The sequence below is a fragment of the Semicossyphus pulcher genome, unplaced genomic scaffold (assembly GCF_022749685.1).
Source record: "Semicossyphus pulcher isolate SPU_LCO1_2020_fin unplaced genomic scaffold, fSemPul1.0.p SCAF_5, whole genome shotgun sequence".
NCBI lineage: Eukaryota > Metazoa > Chordata > Actinopteri > Labriformes > Labridae > Semicossyphus > Semicossyphus pulcher.
In genome coordinates this window covers 12734814-12756546 of record NW_027211726.1, presented here as the reverse complement: position 1 = coordinate 12756546, position 21733 = coordinate 12734814, and the positions used below count along the sequence as shown (strand labels likewise).

The following is a 21733-nucleotide window of genomic DNA, read 5'->3' as shown; positions in this document are numbered from 1 at the left end:
ATATTCTTATCGTAGAACCTTGACATCTTTACTCTCAACTGGCAGAACTGTCTAAAAAGGGTCTGAACAGAATGTAGTGTATTGAAGTAAACTTAAATACCGCAGGACTAAAAACAGTTCCCTGTGGGACGCCGGTTTAGCTCAGCAGTTTAGATGCACACCCTTGATGCAGCGGCCGCACGTTAACCTCCGACCCTCGGGCCTCTGCTGCATGTCATCCTCACTCTCTCTTCCCACATTTCCAACGCTATCCACTATCCTATCTAATAAAGGCAAAGACCTAAAAAGAAAAATCATCTGTCAGCCCTTTTTTTGTTGTTGAAAAACCACCTTTTTGCAGTGTAGTTTAAAGTAACACTGTCCGTCCTTTGCTCTCTCTCAGCATGTTTACGTTTTTCTGTCCATCACACAAACACACTCAGCTGATCTGGCTTTGTATCCCGATCCTGTGTGTAGATAACCCACATCCTAAGGAAAGAAAGGAGTGAGCGAGTATGTTTTCCCACCTCTGATCGGAGAGCAACATTGTGTGTTTATGTGTGTGTGTGTTTGTCGTCTCACTTACATCGGTGTCATCAATAGCCCGCCTTATCCCTACCAGATCTCACACTCGCACTTGCTGCAGCTATAAATGATCTTTTGTTGTTGGTAGTCAAAGTATTTAACGGTTGAGGGGAAAGAAGACGAGTTACTGGTTTGTTTACATATTTCTTTTTTAAAAAGTTTAACCCACGAGTCAAATTTGAAATCGTGTGACTGTCTGGCACGACTTTCCACAAATTGGGAAAGTTGTTTACTTTCCAGATGGGTAAAAAAAACAAAAGCGCTTCACAGTTTAATTCAGCCTTGCAAAGTTATCCTTTCATAACTTCCCCTCAAGACAGCCCCGATCAGGACTGTAATTAATGTCCAGGAAAGACAGAAAGAAGATGTCATGGGTTTATTCCTTTGCCGTCTAACAGATGTGAATGTGTGTGTGTGTGTGTGTGTAAGGAATCTACCGGCAGCTGTGCTTGTATGTGTGAACACTATGTACAACACTGCATTTACGCCTGGTCGTTTTTCAAGTGGTGGAGGACTGTTATCAAAGACAATATCAGGTGGCTGTACTGTATTTAGCCCTGGCTCTGAGTTGGAGGACACACACACACACGCACACACACAGATTTAGCTCCAGAGATTGTCAATAACAAGAAAGTCTTCTGAGAATAGAGGCCGTCCACTGTATTTGCTCGCTCACATGTCAGCTCTCCTCCTCTCTGTCTCCCAAGTCTCTTCTTTCTTTTTTTCCCTTTTTTGTTTGCATCTTTGTCGCATCCAGATTCTTCTTCATTTCTATAGTTTGGTTCAGGTGGTTGGGTAAACCAGAAGCCAGGACAAAGAATTAAAGAGGGGTGTTATGCTGTTTCACATTTTAAGACATAATGTTACAATGTTGGATGTCCAGACCAAACGTGCGCAAATCTGTAGCTAAAAGTATGTTGGAATAATCCCCAGGCTTCTCAGCTCAGTCTGCAGGCTGCTGTGAACACCAGGATTCACACAGTTTTTTCTACACGCTGCACTTTGTGACGTCACAAGGTTTCTTAAAGGGACAGGCGACTGAGTCGTTTTAGGCAGAGGCTGTATGAGGGCCTGCACAGGGCACCAGTGTTAGAAAAAATATGATTTTTTGTAACTGTAAATTATGCTAAGCTACTCCACAGAGAGAAATATGAAGCTTGAAATGAGCATAATACCCCCCCTTTAAATCTTGACCAAAATATCAGTTGGCAAGATAATCTCTGACTTGCTCTTTTTTCTCTTCCGGATAATGACGTCAAGGTCATAAATTAAAAGTGCTCTGAAATGTAATTAATTAATTGTGCAAACTTTTTTTGTCAACCTTTTAGAGGCATTTTAGTCGATTTCAAGCATTTGGTCGAGAGGCTGCAGGAACACATTAAACGGAACGAGCATTCAAAACTCACATGATGCGTGAAGGAAGAGGCTGGTCGTGTTACAGTTAAACATCTGTTCGTTTTTCTGTTTGACAACGTCAGTCAGTAATGTGTGACATACCCATGAGAATCTGTAAATCCTTGTTGACACTGGCATCTTTTATTTCTCACTGTCACTTTTCAATCAGGCGAGCAGCTAAAGGTCAGCTGTGGTCACAAAGTACTTTATGTAGGACACAACCGGCCTTCGGAGGTTTAGTACTCTTGTACCTCTACTTATTCCTGTGAGAACAGAACAATGAGCTGTCTCCTGACCCGGTGTTTCTCAGTATTTTTTGGAGGTGTGAAATCCTGTTCAAAGATCACTTTATAATCACATGTGAAGCAACAATCCTGTTCCCCTTTTAAAGTAGAAACGCAGCCAGACTTACACAGCCGTGACCAGTGAAAAATCTTGACCTTTTTAAAACCGTTTCAAAGTGTGAATGTGTGCTCGTGGCGCAGTAAATCTGGCTGCCTCGCTCAGGGTCACAGTAATAATTTTCCCTGCTAGAGATTGTGACCAGCAGTTGATGCTTCTGCAGAGCTGCCATTGTGGTTTCAAACTGTTAAAAATGTGCCAAAAGTTATGTTATAGGGCAGATTTTTTCCTTCGAGGCAGACTGAACTCCAATAGCGTGAAAAGCTTGAACAAATTTGGCCTCGCTGAGCTGTTTGCTGCCTGTAGGGTGAATTTAAAACCTCATCAGTGAGCTCTGTTCTGTTGGGAAACATCCGGCAAACTGTCTCCCACTCCAAAGTTTTTCCAAAGTCATTTAAAAGTTTTAAATAAAATAATGAACATCAGTCTTACAGCTTTATTGGTTTTCGTCCAATCCCTGTTCCCATCTGCACTGACTCATCCTTAGCCGAAATATCCCGGGACAAACACTTCCAATGAAATTACCAGGAGCTGACTGGATGCCAGAGATGATTGGCAGAGAGTCCAATTTTGGCGTCTTGGTTGCTTTTATTTCTTTGGTAAGCGTGGGGTAATTAAACCACTCCCAAGGAAATAGTTTACCACAGCAAGCTGCCTTTGATGATTTATTGCCTTTCTTTTTTTCACTTGTCAAGTGAAGTAACTACCTGGAAAACAAGACTAGGTCACACTAGGTGGGTAACACTGCTAGCGTGTTGTGTGCGTGACGGCTGCAGGACGTTTTCATTTTCAATTGAAATGCATGAAAACAGATGAGTCTTCACAATGCTGGTGAGACACGAATAGGAGGCTCGCCTATTTTTTTCCGCGAGTCGCGCACGGTTCTCGGTCAAAATACACGGTGAAAATTAACTGTGATGAGTCCTATCGATCTCTGACAGCAATATTTACATCTCCTCCTGTAGTAAAAGTCACAGGCATGGAGAGTAAAGTAGTTCAACACTTTCGGTATGCTTTTTCAAAGTAAAAGCCTGATCTGGAATTCTGACTCCCCTCGTTTGTACACAATGCTTTTATTTTGAAGTGTTTCCCGGGCCGTAGTTGTTTTTTATTTTTATTTTTTTTTTTAAACTTTATTTGGCTCTGAAAGTACCGTCACCCACTCACTCACTCGGTCCAGGGTTGCCAGGTCTGCGGTTGTCCCGCTGAATAGGGCTACTTTTTAAGTGTTGCCGCAGGTGGACATTTTTGTCTGCTGGTTGGGTAGACCTGTTTTGCATGCAAATTACATGAATGATAGGCTATCTATAAATAGAAATTATTTTAGATTAAATAATTTATTTATACTCAAATCCCACCAAACGGACTCCAGATAATTCAGCACTACACATAATGGACATGGGACATGCATGCCCACATAACAAACCCACACACTCTACTTTCCCACACAGTTAGCAAACTTAAACTGCACACAGTCCGTATCCATTCGGTGCACTGTGTGCTGTCAGCTAGCCAGCTATTGTCAGCAGTGACACCTGCAGCGGAATCCGTTAACACGCCGGACAATTCAAGCTAGCAACTCCGGCCGGGGAGAAACATGACGCCCGGTAAGTGGGAAAAATACAGGAAGAAATACAGAAGGAACTGGTGAAGAGAAATCGGAATCAAAGAATGGATAGAACGTGTGGCTGGAGATAGTACAAAAGCTTTTTGTCGGTACTGTACAACCAAGATCGCAGGGGGTGAGAGGAGTTGTCCATGATGGATGCCAGTTTTGACAGCATCCTCCTCTCACCCACCTCTATGAGTTTAATTAATCTGTATTTTATAATGCATTTGGCAATGATAACAATGCTGTTAGACTTTAAAAGCGGTGTATATAGTTTGACAGGGGTACATTTTGAGTTCTAGTATTGGGCTGGTTTTATTGGCCGTTGGGCTGGTTTTGTCACACAGACCTGGCGACCCTGACTCAGTCACATACAGACCCATGTGTAGGGCTGACCCTGGCGCTCAGCCAAAAGTACTTAATCACAGTGATACAAAAATCTTGTTTTGGGGCTTTGTGAAAAATGTAATTTTAATGCCAAGTAATCAGATTTTCTAGAACATTTGTTATGGAACAATTGGCATTTCAGTGTTGCAACTCTGATTGATGTGCAGATTATTTAACTGGTTAACTGCTCAGCCAGTAAAATGTCAAAGTGAAAAATGGCCATCACAATTTATCAAGAACCGTCTTCAAATAGGGGCTTGTTTAGCCCAACCAACACTTAGTAATCGGTTAACATTTGGGTTATATATAAGAAAAAGTCTAAAACAAGTGAACTCTTTTGCTTCAAAATGACTTCACATCTGCATATTGATAGTTCCTGTTTGCATGTGAACCTGAAGAACAGACTGTTTCGCATGAGAGGGGCCATGCAGACAGACAGGTGGTCAGGTATCCAGGGTGAAAGAGGAGAGACGATCTTTGGCTGTGTGCCAGTAATGTCATTAACACTGTTAGTAATACTGCACTCAAAGTAATGGACACATTCTCACACACACACACACTCACACACACACTCGGCCTGCCTGCTACAGAAGAAGAACATGGAGTCTTCTCCACATTCTTACAAATACAAGTTGATTTATCACAGAAGCGGACAATGTAACTCTGTAAAACTTTTCTAACGCAGCTCGTCACATGTTAAACAGGCAGCAGGTCTATGCTGCTAATCTCTGTCTGCAATCTGCACAGGAAACCTCCAAACATCAAACAGCGGTTTTAAAGGTACTTTGAAACTTTTGTTCCTCTTTCTTATTTCCTGTTGCTGTTAGGCTTGCCATGTGGTTGCTTTTCTCACTAAATGGGATCAAATGCAGCTTCCCAAACACGGAAATGTGCACCCCGATGTTAATTTATAGCCACATGTTTTGGTTCAAACTCTCCACCATTTGGTTTTAATTGGCTCTGTGTGTTTGTGCGGCCCAGTTATAGATGGTGCAATTTAAAAGGATTGTTTTTCTGCTTGTTTTTCTGGAAGTGTTGTCAGAGAATGTTGTTTTCTGAGTTTTGGTGAAGTTTCTGGTGAAGTTGGGCCTGATTGTGAGTCACCACAACGTTCCTAGTGACATATTTGATTATTACAAAATGGTTTCAATGCTGAAGATGAAAATGTGGTTGTAATAGTGTTGCAGACCTGAGTAATAAGAGCCAGCTAGTTGCTTCACTTAACCTGCAATTTCTGTTTTAAGTTGTAGGTGTTAGTTTCTTATCACGAGCTACTTGTCATATCATGTTTGATTTAGCTGACGGTGCATGTGGGTAGTTGGTGCGTTGATTGTGCAATACATTTTTGCAACAATAAAATGGCACTACCTCTGTGAGCAAGTGTGCCTAAAATAAAGCAACTAATTGATCATGTGACGCTTGAAACTGCCAGATTGCTTGAACGTAGCTTACACAATGTTTCAGTTCCATACTCTAAAATGCTTCTACTACTAGATTGGACTCGCATACGATCATATTAGATAACCTGTTAGTGTTTATTATTACACAGCTGTGTTAAATACTTGATTCTGATTGGTTAATTACAGCACTCCGAGGTCTGCTATTTCTCCATAACAGACTGTTGTTATGAAGAACAGACCATTGCTAGGGATGCGGCTCTAATCACACAATCCGGAGGACTAGCTGTAATCATATCAATCCGCCAAAAGAAGTCCAGTAAATTTGATGTTGGTCTGCTTAGAGAAAAGAAGACGACACATGGAGTAAACATTAAACGGAACACAGTAGGGGCTACGGCGGTTGTTTAAAGACGGTGAATGTAAAAGTAGTGAAAAAGAAAATTTAATGTGAGCTAGTTCAGCTCATTTTAAGAAGGCTGAAGTTAACCGTTGCTATGGACACTGCTCTCACTGTGAGTGTAACAGACAATTTTTAAACGGAAAGATAATAATTTTTAAATTCATCCAATCATTTTCAAGTCAATATTTAGTGTGTAATTATGGATTTCGTAACTTAATAGCCATGTAATAAACGGGATAATGTAAAGTGAGCGTCGCATCAGGGTCCTGCTTACTTACTAAGATAGTTGGCCCTGTTATTACTTGGTGTCTGATTGAAACCAAATTCTGTCCCTATTGCCCTTTTTTTTTTTTTTTTTTGCAAGTAATTTCTCTAAAGAACCATTTTCTCTATCCATGCATGTATTGTATGTTCATATGCATGTATATTTTCAAAGTACCAGCACTTTGTGAAAGATCTGCAGAATTTTTCTTATGTCTAACTGGTGGAAAAGTGGGTGATAAAAGTTATAGTCGACTAAACACATTAGTAGTTGTATTTGCATTGATGTTATTCACTGAATATTGACTATGATTGTAATTATTTAGGTCACACAGACTGACACCAGGCAAAGCTTCCAAAAAAAAAATCCGATTTTTGAGTCTGACGTCACGCATGGCCTCAAGTTAGTGTGGCACAAACCCTGCTGGCACGCTTCCACTGTCATGTTGCCAACTCTCAGACAGACAGACACTGTTTGTGTGCAGCTTATAGACGATGTTTTCAGGAGTGTTAAGCTGCGGGGTTTGGTGAGATTCTTGGTCGCAGTTTGGTTTGTTTCATAAACCCCAGCTAAATTTGTTCCATGTGCCAATCCTCATTCCTGTCGTGCTCTGACAGAGAAACAACATGTGAGGAGAGAAACAAAACAAGGGAATAAAGTTTCATCGTTTGTCCCATCCTAACAACTTCTCATTTAAGCTTTTTTTTTATAAGCAGTGGGTGTGTTGGGTTTTTTTTTTTCACCAGCTTGACAACAGGAAATTTAAGTGAGCAAGATGTTCCTCTGTGGTTAAAGCAGTGCCAAGCTCATGCAACGCACCAAAGAGTTAATAAAAATCTTTGCGAGTATAACCTAAAGATTTAATTCTGCACCATCACTGCTGCAGACCAGGGCCAGTTTGTTTGCATGCATGCATGCTTATGCAAATGGGTGTTTTGCACATGTTACTTTATTAACTTTATTGGTGACATCTAAACCTGTGTGTGTGTTTGTAAGAGAGATGCAGGTCAAGCAGTTGGTGCGGTTGATTTCAGTTAGCTTTTATCAGCATCAAGCATTTGTTTATGCATGAGAAGTTTATGTGTTTTTTTGTGTGTGTGTGTGTGTTCGCTCTTCTGTGGAATATTCCAGTTGTCGTGTGGGCGGGGTTAAAACTGTCTTGAGGTCTGGTTCGTTCCTGAACAGGTCTGTGCAGGCAGTAATAAATATTCTGGCTTGTTGTCAAACCTGCTGCTGTGAAACAACAATGTTGTTTTCGAAATGTTTTTATCGGTAGGTTAGCTGCTTTAAGTCGCCTCATGTGGTGAGCTGAGTGTGTTATATGTGCGTTTATTAATGAGGAACTCACTCACATGCCGGTTGAGCATTGTGTTGTTGTTTTGGAGAGAGAGAGAGAGAGGCGTGTTCAGTCGTACTTATGGCGAGAGAGAAAAACAAACACACCCACAAGTGGTGACACACATAAAAGATATCTATATCACGCCCTTTTGCCTCCATTTTTTTTTACTGTCTCCTGTTTTACTTTGTGGGTAAAACCCTCAGAGGGCTGTAATGGCGAGGATATCTAACACACACAGTCCATCAAAAGGGGGGAGCGTCCTCTGCGAGACAGGATGCAGGTGGTGGGGTGCAGTAATGTGATGTTGGGTAAGGGGTACTGTAGTCAGAGGGGGGCACAGAAGAGGTTGGAGGTGGTGAGTTACAGTCCTGTACTGTGTGTGTGCGCGTGCGTGTGGTTATGCGGCGAGGGCGACACACAGCCAGTAACGTGACTCCGGAGTAGAAGTAGGCCAAGGCTGCTTGTCAGCGACTTGTCAAAACCGCAACGCATAATCTCCTGTCAGACCTGCAGGAGTTAACCCAGCTTTTTAAGTGTTATCAATAACGTTGGCACGCTACAGTATTTGGAAAAAAGCTCCTGGGTCAGCAGATTACATAAAAATGAAACTCATTTTAAATGGCACGAGACACAACATTGTCTAGACAGGTTCAGATGAGCCGGCAGTGAGTTAAAATAACTTTGTTTTGTTGTGTCAACTCTGTGTCAACAGACAGTTATCATATGTTATAATCTAATCCAAATGTCAATACAGTTATAAGTCTTATTTATGCTTTAGTCACCTTCACTGTGTCTGAACAGCAGCTTTGTTGTGCTTTAGCTCAGAGATGCTGTAAGCTTAAACAAAAAGTAGCTTGTGGAGTGTAATGTAGCATAAATATTAGCTAACTAACCAGAGGACCAAAAATAACCTGAGGAAAGTGATGTTTTTTTCTTTTTGGGTATCTTAGCTAGCTAACTGTTTTGCTAAACACTCTTGGTGTGGACTGACTACAGTGTGTACAGTACATGGGCCAGTCAGAGTGCTAACCCAGCTAGCCTATTAGCCAGCTTGGCTAAAAATAAACACAAGGATGACTGGACTATTAGTGGCTGCAAAGCTAGCTGATGCGGCACTCAGCAGTGTCCTCTTCTCTCCTCTGCTGTCCTGAACTTTGCTAATGTTATGCTAGCTTAGCTAACGCATTTCTTGAACCTAAACATAGCCTGAGCCCCTGCCATTTTGAGCTCTGGGCCTCTTGACCTGAAGAAGGCTTCAGGTGACATAACACACAGTATGCTAGCATTGTTGCCATAGCTGTTTTCTACTAGCATCTTTAGTAGTTTAACAGGTATTTGCTTGTTGTTTTTTTGGCAGGGGGTGGGCTGGGCTTCTTACCCGTTCAGTATCATTAAACCTTTTAAACAAAAGCGTGTTGTTATGTTGTTGCTTTGACTGACAAGGGTGAAAATGCAAACATAATACACATTAAATGGGTCACGGCCTCGTTGCTGCCAGCTGGCAAGCTAACAAAAACTGGTTTGTCAGGTCAGTCATGTGTAGCATTGTCATTTGCTATATTGGAGTGTTAAGCTAAAGATTCTTTAGATTATTTAACCCCTAAATTTAGAAGTTATCTACTTCACAAGTGATTTTTCTAATTGAAGAACTGGGCAAAAACGAGGGCATTTCTCAGAGTCAACTCAGACGGCTACTTCTACGAGCAGAAGGTGAAAGCAAGCGAAGACGTTGACCTTGTATTTCTGTGAGGTTCAGGTTCAGGTGAGATTGGAGATTAATTTAGACATCGGGTGAATACAACCAAGTCAGTGAGGGAGGTACTTATGAATGATTTGATATGTACTTGCATTTGTGTTGTGAGCGAGTGCAGGTATGTTACGTCACATACCAGCCACTATAGTGATACAAGCCCTGTGTTATGAGTAAGGGATTTGTCATTGATGCTAGTGCACGTTGATACACATGTGCCCCCCCACCCCCCTGCACTCTGCACTGCAGCAGCACTGCACCATAATGCACACATCCAGTCACTGTTCAGTCTCTCGTCCCTCTCTCTCTCTCCCCTCTCTAGTACTTATCTGTGCCATCTGCTCCCCAAAGCTGGGCGTATGGTTATCTTTTATGAGAATATCGTCAGCGGCATGGGAATGTTGACGCGTTAATGTGTATGTGTTGCTCTGCAGGACAGCACGTGTATTCATGTTTTTCTCTGTGGGTGTAAGTGTCTTATCTGCTGCCAAATATGTGTGTGTGTGTGTCCATGTGTAAGAGACAGGGAGAGTATGCAACTCCAGACTGAAGAATCTCTGTACTCCAGAGTGACACAGAAGACTGAACATCTGCCAGTGACATTTTGTACTATTTTGTCACACGCACATACAGACAAGTACAGACACGCACACACAAAGGCAAGCTTAAAACTTTGAAACCATACCCGTAACCTTATAAACAAGGTCCTGGACAGGGCGCTGGTTAAGCTCAGTTGGTAGAGCAGGCGTCCCATGTACAGAGGCTACAGCCCTGGCGCACTGATCGCCGGCTCGACTCACCGTCTGCCGATCATTTGTTGCACGTCGCCCCCCACTCTCTACTCCCCACATTTCCTGTCTATCTTCAGCTGTCCAATCAAATAAAAGCAAAAAAAAAAACAACAAAAAAAACAAGGTCCCGGACTTAATTTTATGTGTATGAAATTGTCAATATTTTCTCTCATTTACATTACAATCACAGTGAGTAAAAGAGAAAAGATTTTTATTTGCACATATGTACAACAGCACAAAAACAAACAACAATAAAACAGACTAGACAGGAGAGGTCGAAAAGTCACAATAGAGCCTGTGGCTTCTTTTATACAACATTTATACAATGGACCTATTATATAAAAGAATTTGAAAGTAAAATATAACTATAATACAGTATAAAATAGAGCTAGACCAATATGGTTTTTTTAGGGCCGATACCAATTATTAGTAGTCAAGGAGGCCGATAACCGATATTTGGAGCCGATATTCATTTGCAGTAAAAGTGAAAATATTGGCATCAAAACTTTGAATAATACAAACTCCAACACTTAACTTTGTTTAAATGCCTTTAAGCATATGTTTATTAAACAAACAAAAAGCAGGGAGTTCCCAGGGTCAGCAGCATCTCTAATAAAGTTAACTGAAAATTTAAATGAATAAATAAATAACTTACTGAAGTTTTATAAAGTAAATAAAACAAAGTTAAATAAAATTTGCAAAGAAATGAACTGTTTCTCCTCTCCGCCGTGTGTGTGAGCACTCTGCATGCACAGCTTTCGCTGCTGATTGGCTGTTACCCGTGCCATGGCTCTGCGTGTAACCAATCAGTGCTGTGGGTGGGACAATGCTGGAGACAGAGTAGTGACTGCAGACAGAGAGGCGCGGCTGCATCTGAGCCAAAATAACCCAGTTTTAAATTGATCTCTTATCGGCCGTCGGATTAAATAAAAAGGCCGATGCCAATGTGCGTCAAAATGCCGAATATCGGCGCCGATAATCGGTCTATCCCTAATATAAAAGTACATAGTCAATATACATAGTACATACATATTAAGATCTAAAAATCAGCTGCACATGATTGCAACACACAAAAAAACCTGATTTTCTGCATAACATGCTCAAATACCTATAGACGTATATACATGCCATACCTGTTACACCATTAGCAGCGTGAACTGGATTTTTCTTTAAAGCTTCCAAAGGCAATTTATCAAACTCCACTGCGATGCTCTGTTTCCCACCTGAAGGGAATATTTTGATGTCACCGGCTATCTTATCTTCAAATACACCCAAAATCAGCAAAAAAAAATCATTTGATCAGGTCATCTGATCTGTTTCTGCTTGAAAATGTGTTCTAATCTAGCATCTCTCCCACCCACCGTATAAAAACACTCCTCTCTTTATGTCTGTTTTCCCCTTCTTTCTGACTTTCTGCTTCTCACACACACACATGCACACACACACATGAACACAAACATCCATAAGCCCTAGCAGTATGTGAACTTGATACTGAGGTCTTCAGCCTTGTAATCTATATCCAGCTCTGTATGGGTCAATGCTGTTGTGCGTCATGTTCGCAGTGTTCACGCGCCTCGCTGGTGACTCCAAAAAAACCCACGTCAAATACGAGCTGGCTTTAGAGATCTGACAAGTACGTCTCTAGTAACTTAAATATACACACGTCTAAATCTGCCTCCTCAAGATTGTTTTTCTTGCTGAATATATTCTACAAAACAGCGACGAGTCTTATATCTAAAGACCCGAAGCCAGCAAATGCTTGTTTATGGGCTGATTAAGGCCCTGTTTACACCAGGCATTAACATGCGTGTTTGGTGGACAATTCTAAACACTTCAAATCCCACCTTGAATCAATCTGCGTCTGTAGTAACCAAGACGGATATGGTTGAACTTTCTCACTCTATATGCAGGTAAACAAGCCCATTATTTTTGTTTGCAAAGACATAATGTGTTCAGACGGCGTGTTTTATCTAGTCTTGCCTGTTATTATTGTTAGACGTTATATGTCTTAGCTATGGATAACTAACAAGATGTTTGGAAACGTAACTCAAGCAGCTACATACCTTTTCTGACAGGTCTATCGTGTCAACCTGGTCTGCAGGAGTTCCTGTCGCCTTAAGTGTAAGGTAACTGAAATAGTTGCAGAAGCACAAGAACATGCAAAACATTTTACAAGTGCTTATTTGCAAATTGACACCGCGTTTGTTCCATACGTGATCGGGCTGACATGAGACTCCTTTCTCACCTTACCTGTTACGCGTAAGACAGACGACGAAGAAGAAGCAGGGAAATTGAGAAGGGGGGGTGAAGTGAGAAGAAGACCGAGCCCGTCCTGATTTCATGCCGGTGTCGCAGGTAATCTGGTCTGCGGCACAAGAATAAACACCCACTAAAATAGACGCTGGTTGTGTGTGTTGATCTGTGAGACACAGGAAGCGACAGACTCTTCATTTGTCTGTGACCTTGGACTTTACAGGCATCTCTTGTGTCTTTCCCCTTTCGTCTTCTGTCTGTATCTCTTCTTTATTCTCTCCGTCTATCCAAGGATAAAAAAAACATGAGACAAGACAAACATTTTAACTTTATTTAACTCTTTTCAACCTCTTTCCATTCAGTCTTTTCCTACCTTCTCCATCCTGCCGCCCTCTCTTTGCTTTTCCCCTCCTCTCCCTCTCCGCTCTCACATGAGACTGCACATTGTTTATGTTGGCCGATCAGAAAAGCTGAGTAATTCTATATAAGCCGAGCTCATGTTACGGACGCACAAGAAACACAAACAATACGTCCACGTACATATAATCAGATAGCAATCGCCGCTTTGTGTGTGCGTTTTGTGGGAGTGAGAATTACAGATGCGGGCCAGATAGCGTCGGCTCGGAGAAAGGGATGCATGGACGGATAGAGGCACCTATGTTTTTTACCTTGACCTGTTGTTTTCTTAAGAATCACACACAACTATAGTTACAGTATATTCACACACGCAAGTGACACACTTCTTTTAAACTATTAAACACCTGATGGCTGCTCTTCAAATGCCTCGAACGGCTGATATTGGCTTAAAAATGAACTTTCGGATATCGGCCAACACGCCGATATCCGCCGATATAATTAATCGATAAAATAATGGGCTGCTGCATACTTGATTGATTTTTCAAAGTGTCCGAAATAGATAGCAAAACTGCTGTTTGCAATGACTGCTCAGCTTCGGTGATGTGAGGAGGAGCCAAGGCAAAGTCTTTCAACACTACAAACTTGATTAACCATCTTAAGACCCGTCACCCCGACCGTTGTAACAAATGTGATAAGAGTATCACCATTATACTGTACGCTAAGTCCAATACAGAAGAGAGTTGATGATCTCTGCAATTAGGTGTGCGGGAAAAAAATATCGGTATCGGTAATCGGCTAAATGAGTTATAAAATATCGGCATATCGGATATCAGCAAAAAATCTAATATCGTGCATCCCTAATTTAGTGAACATTTACTATTTTATCGTCAGTAGTTTCACACCTGTTGCAGTTGCATTGTGTGGTAACGCAATTGAGGGAACACGCTGTATCGCCGCAGGGGTTAAGAGTCAGTGTTGTTCCTTAAATGACGAGATGTCTGAGGTCACTTTGGCTTACCGAACCTAAAGTTGTTTCCAGGGCCAGAAACCTCAGTGGATAATTGCACGCAGAGACCCGTGTTGCAGCTTTGATGGGAAAACCTGCAAAATATCAGACTTAATTAGAACTTTTTATCGCAAGAGTCAATCCGTTTGAAGCAGTTCCTCCTTCAGAGCTGCTGTCTGTGCTTTATTATGTCTCTGAGGTTGGTTTGTAAGAGAGCAAAGCTTGATTGCCGCGTGTCGTCTTCTCTCTCTCTCCTCTCTCTTCCCCTGTTTTCAACACCTCTCTCTCTCTCTCGGTCAAAAGGCTTAATGGATGTTTTGAAACCACTGTAGCTTACCACACCATTGTGGCTTTTAATGTAGCAAAAAACCTAAGTAGATTGGTTGAGACCTCATCAGTCAGACTCCAAGCACATACTATATTCACACTTGAAGTAAAAATATTTTATTAAAAGAGATGCCTGTTGTTGGAGTGATCAAGTGAAAGTACAAAACCTGCGAAACGTCGGACTAAATGTTACTTTTGTGCCCAATAACTATCGTATTTGTACGATAATTTTGCCCTCTGTGTGACGTAACATACCTGTTGTTCCTTTCACAGAAACCCGCAGTAACAGTTTTGCGATGCATCTGTCAGTCATTGCATCTGTGCGCGAGCGCGGCTTGCAACCAGCTTCCCCGAATGTGCCAGGATTTATGCAGGGATGTGTGTATGGTTATTTAAAAAACAGCGCCAAGCGTGTGGCGCAGCTAAAAGATTTTCAGGAGTTCTGTCATGTTGAGCGTCATAATCTTCCATCACAGAGCAGCTGGCTCTCTCTGCATCAAGTTATCAAGCGAACATGCACACAGTGGGACGCTGCGAGGCTTTTCTTCACCAACCAGGGTTTATTTTATAAGGGTAATAACGAAAGGAATGATTGTGTAATGGGCTGCACAGTAGCCGTCTTGTTATATTAATATGGTCCGCAAGGCATAGTTTTGCAATTAATTGTGGTATTTTGACCCTTTTTTTATATGTACCATTTTAACGATTTTAATTTTAACAATAGGGCCCTTTATCTTCTCCCTTCTGATCTGTGTGCGTGAATAAATAAGGTGAGAAGTTGCTTATGCATCTGAAGCTTTAAAGCAAGCGTATTCTCTGTCAGTATGTGCACAGCTTTGTGTCTTTTAGGTTACTTAGGTTACTTTATAACTGTGGTTCTCTGAATAATGGGTGTAACATGTTAATAGAGAGCTTTGAACCCAGATGTAGATAAATGTGTACATTTGACAGAATATAATTTAAAGTTATTTGCTCGTTGTTATTTTAGAAACGCGCACACCCCACACACACCTGTTCTTTGCTGCATTCCACATTTAAAAATGAAAGCATCCTCTTGGACCGGATTCTCTGGCTGGACTCATTCTGTCCATAGTTGTTATTCTGTCCATTAGTCATTCTGTCCATAGTTGTTATTAGTCATTCTTTTCATAGATGTCATTCTGTTCATAGTTGTCCGACCCAAATCAGAGTGTTCCCGAGGTCCCCATCCTCACATTTATGTTTTTAAACTCAATAACTTAAGGTTTTTTTGGACAAACGACTTCAAAACAAAACAATTTGACAGCATTTTTTGACATTTTAGTCATCAGAAAATTACCCTGACTCTCTTTTTTTTTTCTTCAAATGAATTAATACATAATAATACTAATCTTTAGCCTTAAGTAATGCAGAAATAGTGTAACTTTATTAGGGATAGACTGATTATCGGCCGGGCCGATTATCGGCGCCAATATTCGGCCTTTTTGATGCATATCAGCATCGGCCTTTTTTTTCTTTTTTCTTTTTAAATTTTTTTTAATCCGACGGCCGATAAGAGATCAATTTAAAACTGGGTTATTTTGGCTCTGATACATATGCTTAAAGGCATTTAAACAAAGTTAAATGTTGGAGTTTGTATTATTCCAAATTTTGACGCCAATATTATCACTTTTACTGCAAATGAATATCGGCTTCAAATATCGGTTATCGGCCTACTTGACTACTAATAATCGGTATCGGTATCGGCCCTGAAAAAAACCCTATCAGTCTATCTCTAAACTTTATCCCTAAAAACAACAGCATGCTTAATGTCAGACATCGATTTGCAGCTTTAAAGCTGTTCCTTTGGGCGGCATCGCTTTGTGGTTTTTGCAAACTAAACTCTTTAACTACCAACAACATAAAAACTAATATTTCATTCGTGCCGTGTTTCCCTTCTGCGTGCCATTTGTTAAACATCACATCAAAGTCACATGACACACGTGCTGTCCAAGCCTATAATTTCAGCACCCCCACCCTGTTGTGCTGTTCCCAAGTGAATCATAAGCGAAGTTTCCGACACATGAAAACATCTGATCTCAACATGTTGTTGTTGTTGTTGTCAGTGTGTTGTGACACGTCTCGCCGTTGAGGCCTTTGCCGATTTCCCTGACAGCGGAGTTAGTGCCGTCCTGTAATTGTCACATAATTTACAGGATAATTAGCACGTATTTGTTGCGTATATACTTAATGTCTGTAAAGGAGAAGAGCTGTTATGTAATGCTGCAGTGTGTGAGGTTGGGTGGGGAGGGGGCTTAGTGTATGTGTGTGAGGATAAAATATTCATGACCAACTTGAGTGCATCATGAATGCTAATGGAGACACGTGAGAGAAAATGGAGAGGAGAGATGAAGAGAGGGGCCGCAGGATGGAGGAAACAGGCAGAAAGAGGGTCGGATTCGGCTCCAGGTTTCTGCTCGTTAAAGGGATGTTTTTCGTTGCCACTGTCGCCAAGTGATTACTGATTGGTGGATTAACTTCTGTCTGTATTTTTCAACCCGTCTTTATGCAGACGTTTTCCTCGTAGCCTGCTAGCAAGAAGTCGGGATGAGCCGATGTGCACGAGCGAGTGGGCGTGGGTGATGACGTTTATATCATGCGACCGCTGCGAAACCAGAAGGGCGGCACATGACGCCATTAGGGATGCACGATATTGGATTTTTTGCCGATATCCGATATGCCGATATTTTACAACTCATTTAGCCGATTACCGATACCGATATTTTTTTCCTGCACACCTAATTGCAGAGATCATCAACTCTCTTCTGTATTGGAATCAGCGTACAGTATAATGGTGATACTCTTATCACATTTGTTACAACGGTCGGGGTGACGGGTCTTGAGATGGTTAATCAAGTTTGTAGTGTTGAAAGACTTTGCCTTGGCTCCTCCTCGCATCACCGAAGCTGAGCAGTCATTGCAAATAGCAGTTTTGCGATCTATTTCGGACACTTTGAAAAACTTCCACACCACGGACATTTTGCCTTCTAACTCTCTCATGCTGCAGGTAGACACACGTGACGTCATCACGCTGCGCTGCGCAGGTCTTCTTTGCGCCGGGGACATTGCGCCGAGGTCGGGCATTTAATCAAGTATGCAGTAGCCCATTATTTTATCGGTTAATTATATCGGCGGATATCGGTGTGTTGGCCGATATCCGATAGTTCATTTTTAAGCCAATACCGGCCGATACCGATAAGGTGCCGATAATATCGTGCATCCCTAGACGCGATGAATGAAAACATCAGAGGCTGACAGAGAGGGATCATTTACAAGATAGCAAAGATGTCTGGAGAGATGAAGGGATTCATCTTGTGGCTGTAAGGGCCGACGGCGTCTGTACTTTTTATGACATGTCCCCACCGCCACTGTGAGGGACATCTCTGGTAAATAAAAGGGGAAGACTGTCTTGTAATTTTCTGGAAATTGTCAAGAGTGCATGTGTGAAAACAGCGTCTTTATATGTCTTTCCATGAACTTTCCTCCATCCCTTCATCCTCCCACCATCCACCTGTTCCAACCTTCCATCCTTCCTTCCTTCCCTCCCTCTCTCATTTTGTTTTCCTTCCCAATCCCTCCTTAAGAGGCTTGATGAGGGTCTTAGCGCTGTTATGAAGTGCGTGTTTGTGTGCGTCATTCACGTGGCAAGCACTAGGCCGTGAGGAAACGTGCCGCCTGCATTGGTCCTAATCCAGCGGCCCCGCTGCACAAAAAAACACACTTTGGAATCCAACTCTGCAGGAAATCGTATTGAACACCCATGCCGCGTGTTCCTCCCTCTCCCCATGAGGCGTGTTATTAGCTGAAGTTCTTCACGCCTTGTCCTCCCCCCCCCCCATCTCTCTCTCTCTCGCTCTCTTTTTTCAGTCCACATCTCTCTCATTTCTTCTGGCCACACACACAAGCCCTCTGTGCGCCGAACAGTGGCTCAATTTGAGAACATTTTAGGCCATAAAATCGCATGCTTTCATCCCAGACCGTCCGAATGTGCGCGAGCATACATCATGTGCTTTAAACCAATTACACTGTTTGAAAATGGACTCTTTTCATAGGAGAGGGCACACGTGTGTTTGGTAGGAGCATGTCGGCATTTCTGCCTCCAGACCCAAAACGGTGAAGGTGACTGAACTAAGAACTTTGTGGTGCTCACCTCACGTCTTTGCACAAATAAAAACCTCTTTTCAGTAAGTCATATGCATACTTTGAACGCCAGATGTTCCGATGAGAAACGCGCAAATATAATGATGTATTTGAGTCCAGGCGACAAGTCAAACAAGTAAAAAAACGTGTTTGTAAAGAAAAAAGAATCTTTTATCCAACAAGATCGCCATTGATTGAACAGCATTAGACACAGCATGCTGAATATATGGATAGATATCAACTATTTCAATGTCTTTCAGTCTTGCAGATCGTCCTCGGGCAGTGTTGATAAAGCAATTACGGATTAAAAACACAGTCGGCTCTTTCAACAGAAGCCCGCTTGTGCTTTTCCCCGACATTTACGCGTTTCAACTCCTTAGAAAAGCCGCGGAAATCTCTCATCCCTCCTGGCTACACCATCTTACCACTTGTTGTTCTTGTGTCATTTGATGCTCTCACGTCTGAAAGTGAAATTGCTGTTACTAACCGCTGCTTTTCTCTCCCTCTCTCCTCTCGTCCACCTCCTGACCGATGGGCCGCCTTCCTTTCGGATCCCTGCTGCTGGTCGCCCCCTTCGCGGTCTTCCAGATTGATCAGCCGATCGATGGGGATTCTCAGAGGAGCTCCGCCTACCTTCGCCGCCTGCCCTCCCCTTCCTCCCCCTCCCTCCCCCCGCAGCCTCTTCCTCGCCCCCGCCCGCTCCGTCACCCAGCCCTCCATCCAGCCCTCCATACACAAAATGACTCTGGAACTCACCGAATGGTCATCTATATGGATTTTTACAGCTTGTAATAGACAGTAAAAGAGGGAGAAACCTCAATGACAAAAAAGCCATAAACATACACACCCCACACACACACATACACACACACACACACACACACACACACACACACACACACACACACACGTACGCACAGGCATGTAAACACTGACATACCTACATACCAAATAACACTGACAGAAAGAAGCAAACGCACAAACTCACTGTTGGAATGTACCGCACACTCTTCCTGTGAAAATTCAACCACTTCCATTGATCTGTGGATTTTTGAAAAGCCTTCTGGGAAGTTTATTTTGTTGGGTTTTTTTTAAACTCTGGGGGGAAAGAAAAAGGCCAGGGGAGGATTAAATGTGCTGAATTTGGAGCTGCAGTGTTTATTGGAGGACGGCTTGTTTTTGGGACGACGTCTTCAGAGGATTGCTGATTTTTTTTCCTCTCTCCACGTTAACAGATCTATACTAGATCTATAGATACTTGAGTCTATACCCGTTTTAATTTTTGTTACCTCGATTGCTGGGACTCTATCTGTTACAGTTAGTTTGAAAACATTAATAGATTGACTACTATATAATCAGCAAGTCACGATCACAAGTCGCTCTTTGTAGCTAGATTGTAATTAAGTTACTTCCAGGACGTCACTACTTGTTTAAAGTAACCACAACAAACTTGAGTAGACATAATTCTCTGATTCTTCTAAGTGTCTAAGAAGGGGAGCGCTTGTTTCCTCATCGCGTGCATGCCCTCCAACATGCCTCCCCAGAACACAGAGGCTGACACTATGCAGGTCGGATCTGGGGTGGGCGGGGCCAACGCCAAGAACTCCACGGCATCGGGCTCGGACGAGGAGAAAGGAGGAGCAGCAGGCGAGACGGATGGATTGGGAAAAGGCGGCGGAGGGGGAGGAGGAGGTGGCAAGGGAGGGGAGGAGTCAGCGAGCGAGGGATCTATCGAAGGCATACCCCTGAAGAGATGGGTGATGCACGGCGCCGTGATGTTCGGACGGGAGTTCTGCTACGCCATGGAGACGGCGCTGGTGACGCCAGTGCTGCTGCAGATTGGTGAGTCCACAAACACAGATGAAACAGCTGTTTTCACTTCCTTTCACTTCACTGCTTCATAAAGAATCAATTAAATATTTTGCCTATAAAATAACAAAAAAACAGGACTAGGACAGCACCCTAATTTCCCCTTTTTGATATTGTCACACAAGCATTTCCTAAGCATGTTTCTGGCTATTTCCCCTAATAGTGCTCGTTACTGCTGCCCTATTTTTTTTTTTTATAGTCTACACTAAGGATCCAGTTTCCAAGGATTAGTCATGAGTTTGGCACATTTTACTTATTTTGTGCTCCAAAGAATATTAGAAAATAGGGACAAATGCTGATCACAGTTCCCCAAAATTTAAGATGACGTCTTTAAAGATATTGTATAATCTGGAAGATGTTTGAACATCAAACTCCAGAAAAAGAAGAAGCTGCAGCCTGCTAGTTGAGATAGATAAAGTATTTTCTTATACTTACAAACTTTGTAATCTAACAATTACTTATTCATGGAAGCGAAGTAAACATCATAATGCTGGTTGTTCTGGCACGTAAGAAGGCACCTTGGCAGCTCCGTGTATGGCACCTCCTGTTCACCTTGTTTAGATGGACTTCCACTGGATCTGCCAGGAGATTAGCCAGCTAGACTCCCAGAACACACACACACACGCACACACACACACACACACACACACACACATTCATAGACGTTTGCAGTGAGTGTGCTGTCATTTGCACCCGGCTTCATCTTTGACAGTGCTTGAGAATTTGCCAAGTCCAAATTCATCTGGAGTACGCTTGAGCCCTCGGGGGGGAACAGAGAGGGTGTGAAGAGTGAAAAGGAGACGAGGAGGGAGGGACGGAGGGGAAGAACCGAAGAGGGAGAAGTGGAGGGAGAGGGAGAAAGGGAGATAAAAAAAAAAGGCTGTAAGAGCCGTAACCTTGTTTATAATTCAAAGTCACTTCCCATGCAGCCCTTTTTATCCCCTCACTTTCTCTTGCTTCCTTTTCTCTGTAAATCTCTCCTTCCTTCTCAGTAGCGTAGTGTGATATCCCAGCTTGCGTAACCGGGGCAACATGAGTGGCATGACGCTCTGCGGCCACCGTGACTCCTGGCCGGCTCACTCAGGATGAGCCGCCACGGGGAACCGGCCTTTCGGACACGAGATGTGATCGCTGCTGGAAGCTAAAAAGACTTGTGCTTTATTCAGAGGAGAGCTCCTCTAAATGTGTATAAAACGATCTGTACCTTTAATCAAAATCACTGTCGCTCCTTAGTGGGGGTTTTCCTGCTGCGTTATCAGACTTGAGGAGCTGCCGCGTGTTTTCGATCTATTTTTAGCCCAGATTTTGCCGCCCTTGACTATTTTTGTACGCCAGGACCCGTCTGAGCCTCCCTTAGGAGATTCTTTGAAGCGCTGTGAGGTAAAACTCCTCCAGATTAGTCCACTGAAATGAATGAAACTACAGCAGACAGAGCGGTGATTTCGCTGCCTAGCCGTGAGTCAT

The 21733-nt window shown here is 42.6% G+C and overlaps 1 protein-coding gene across 1 annotated transcript in view; it reads left to right on the top strand.

Annotated features, from left to right (window-relative positions):
• Positions 1 to 21733, top strand: part of LOC138608534 (solute carrier family 45 member 4) — a 56767-nt gene that overhangs the window by 2337 nt on the left and 32697 nt on the right. The window contains exon 3 of the mRNA XM_069681145.1: positions 18989 to 20242. Coding sequence (XP_069537246.1) covers positions 19921 to 20242 — 322 coding nt within the window. The 5' untranslated portion in view covers positions 18989 to 19920. The remainder of the gene's footprint in view (positions 1 to 18988; positions 20243 to 21733) is intronic.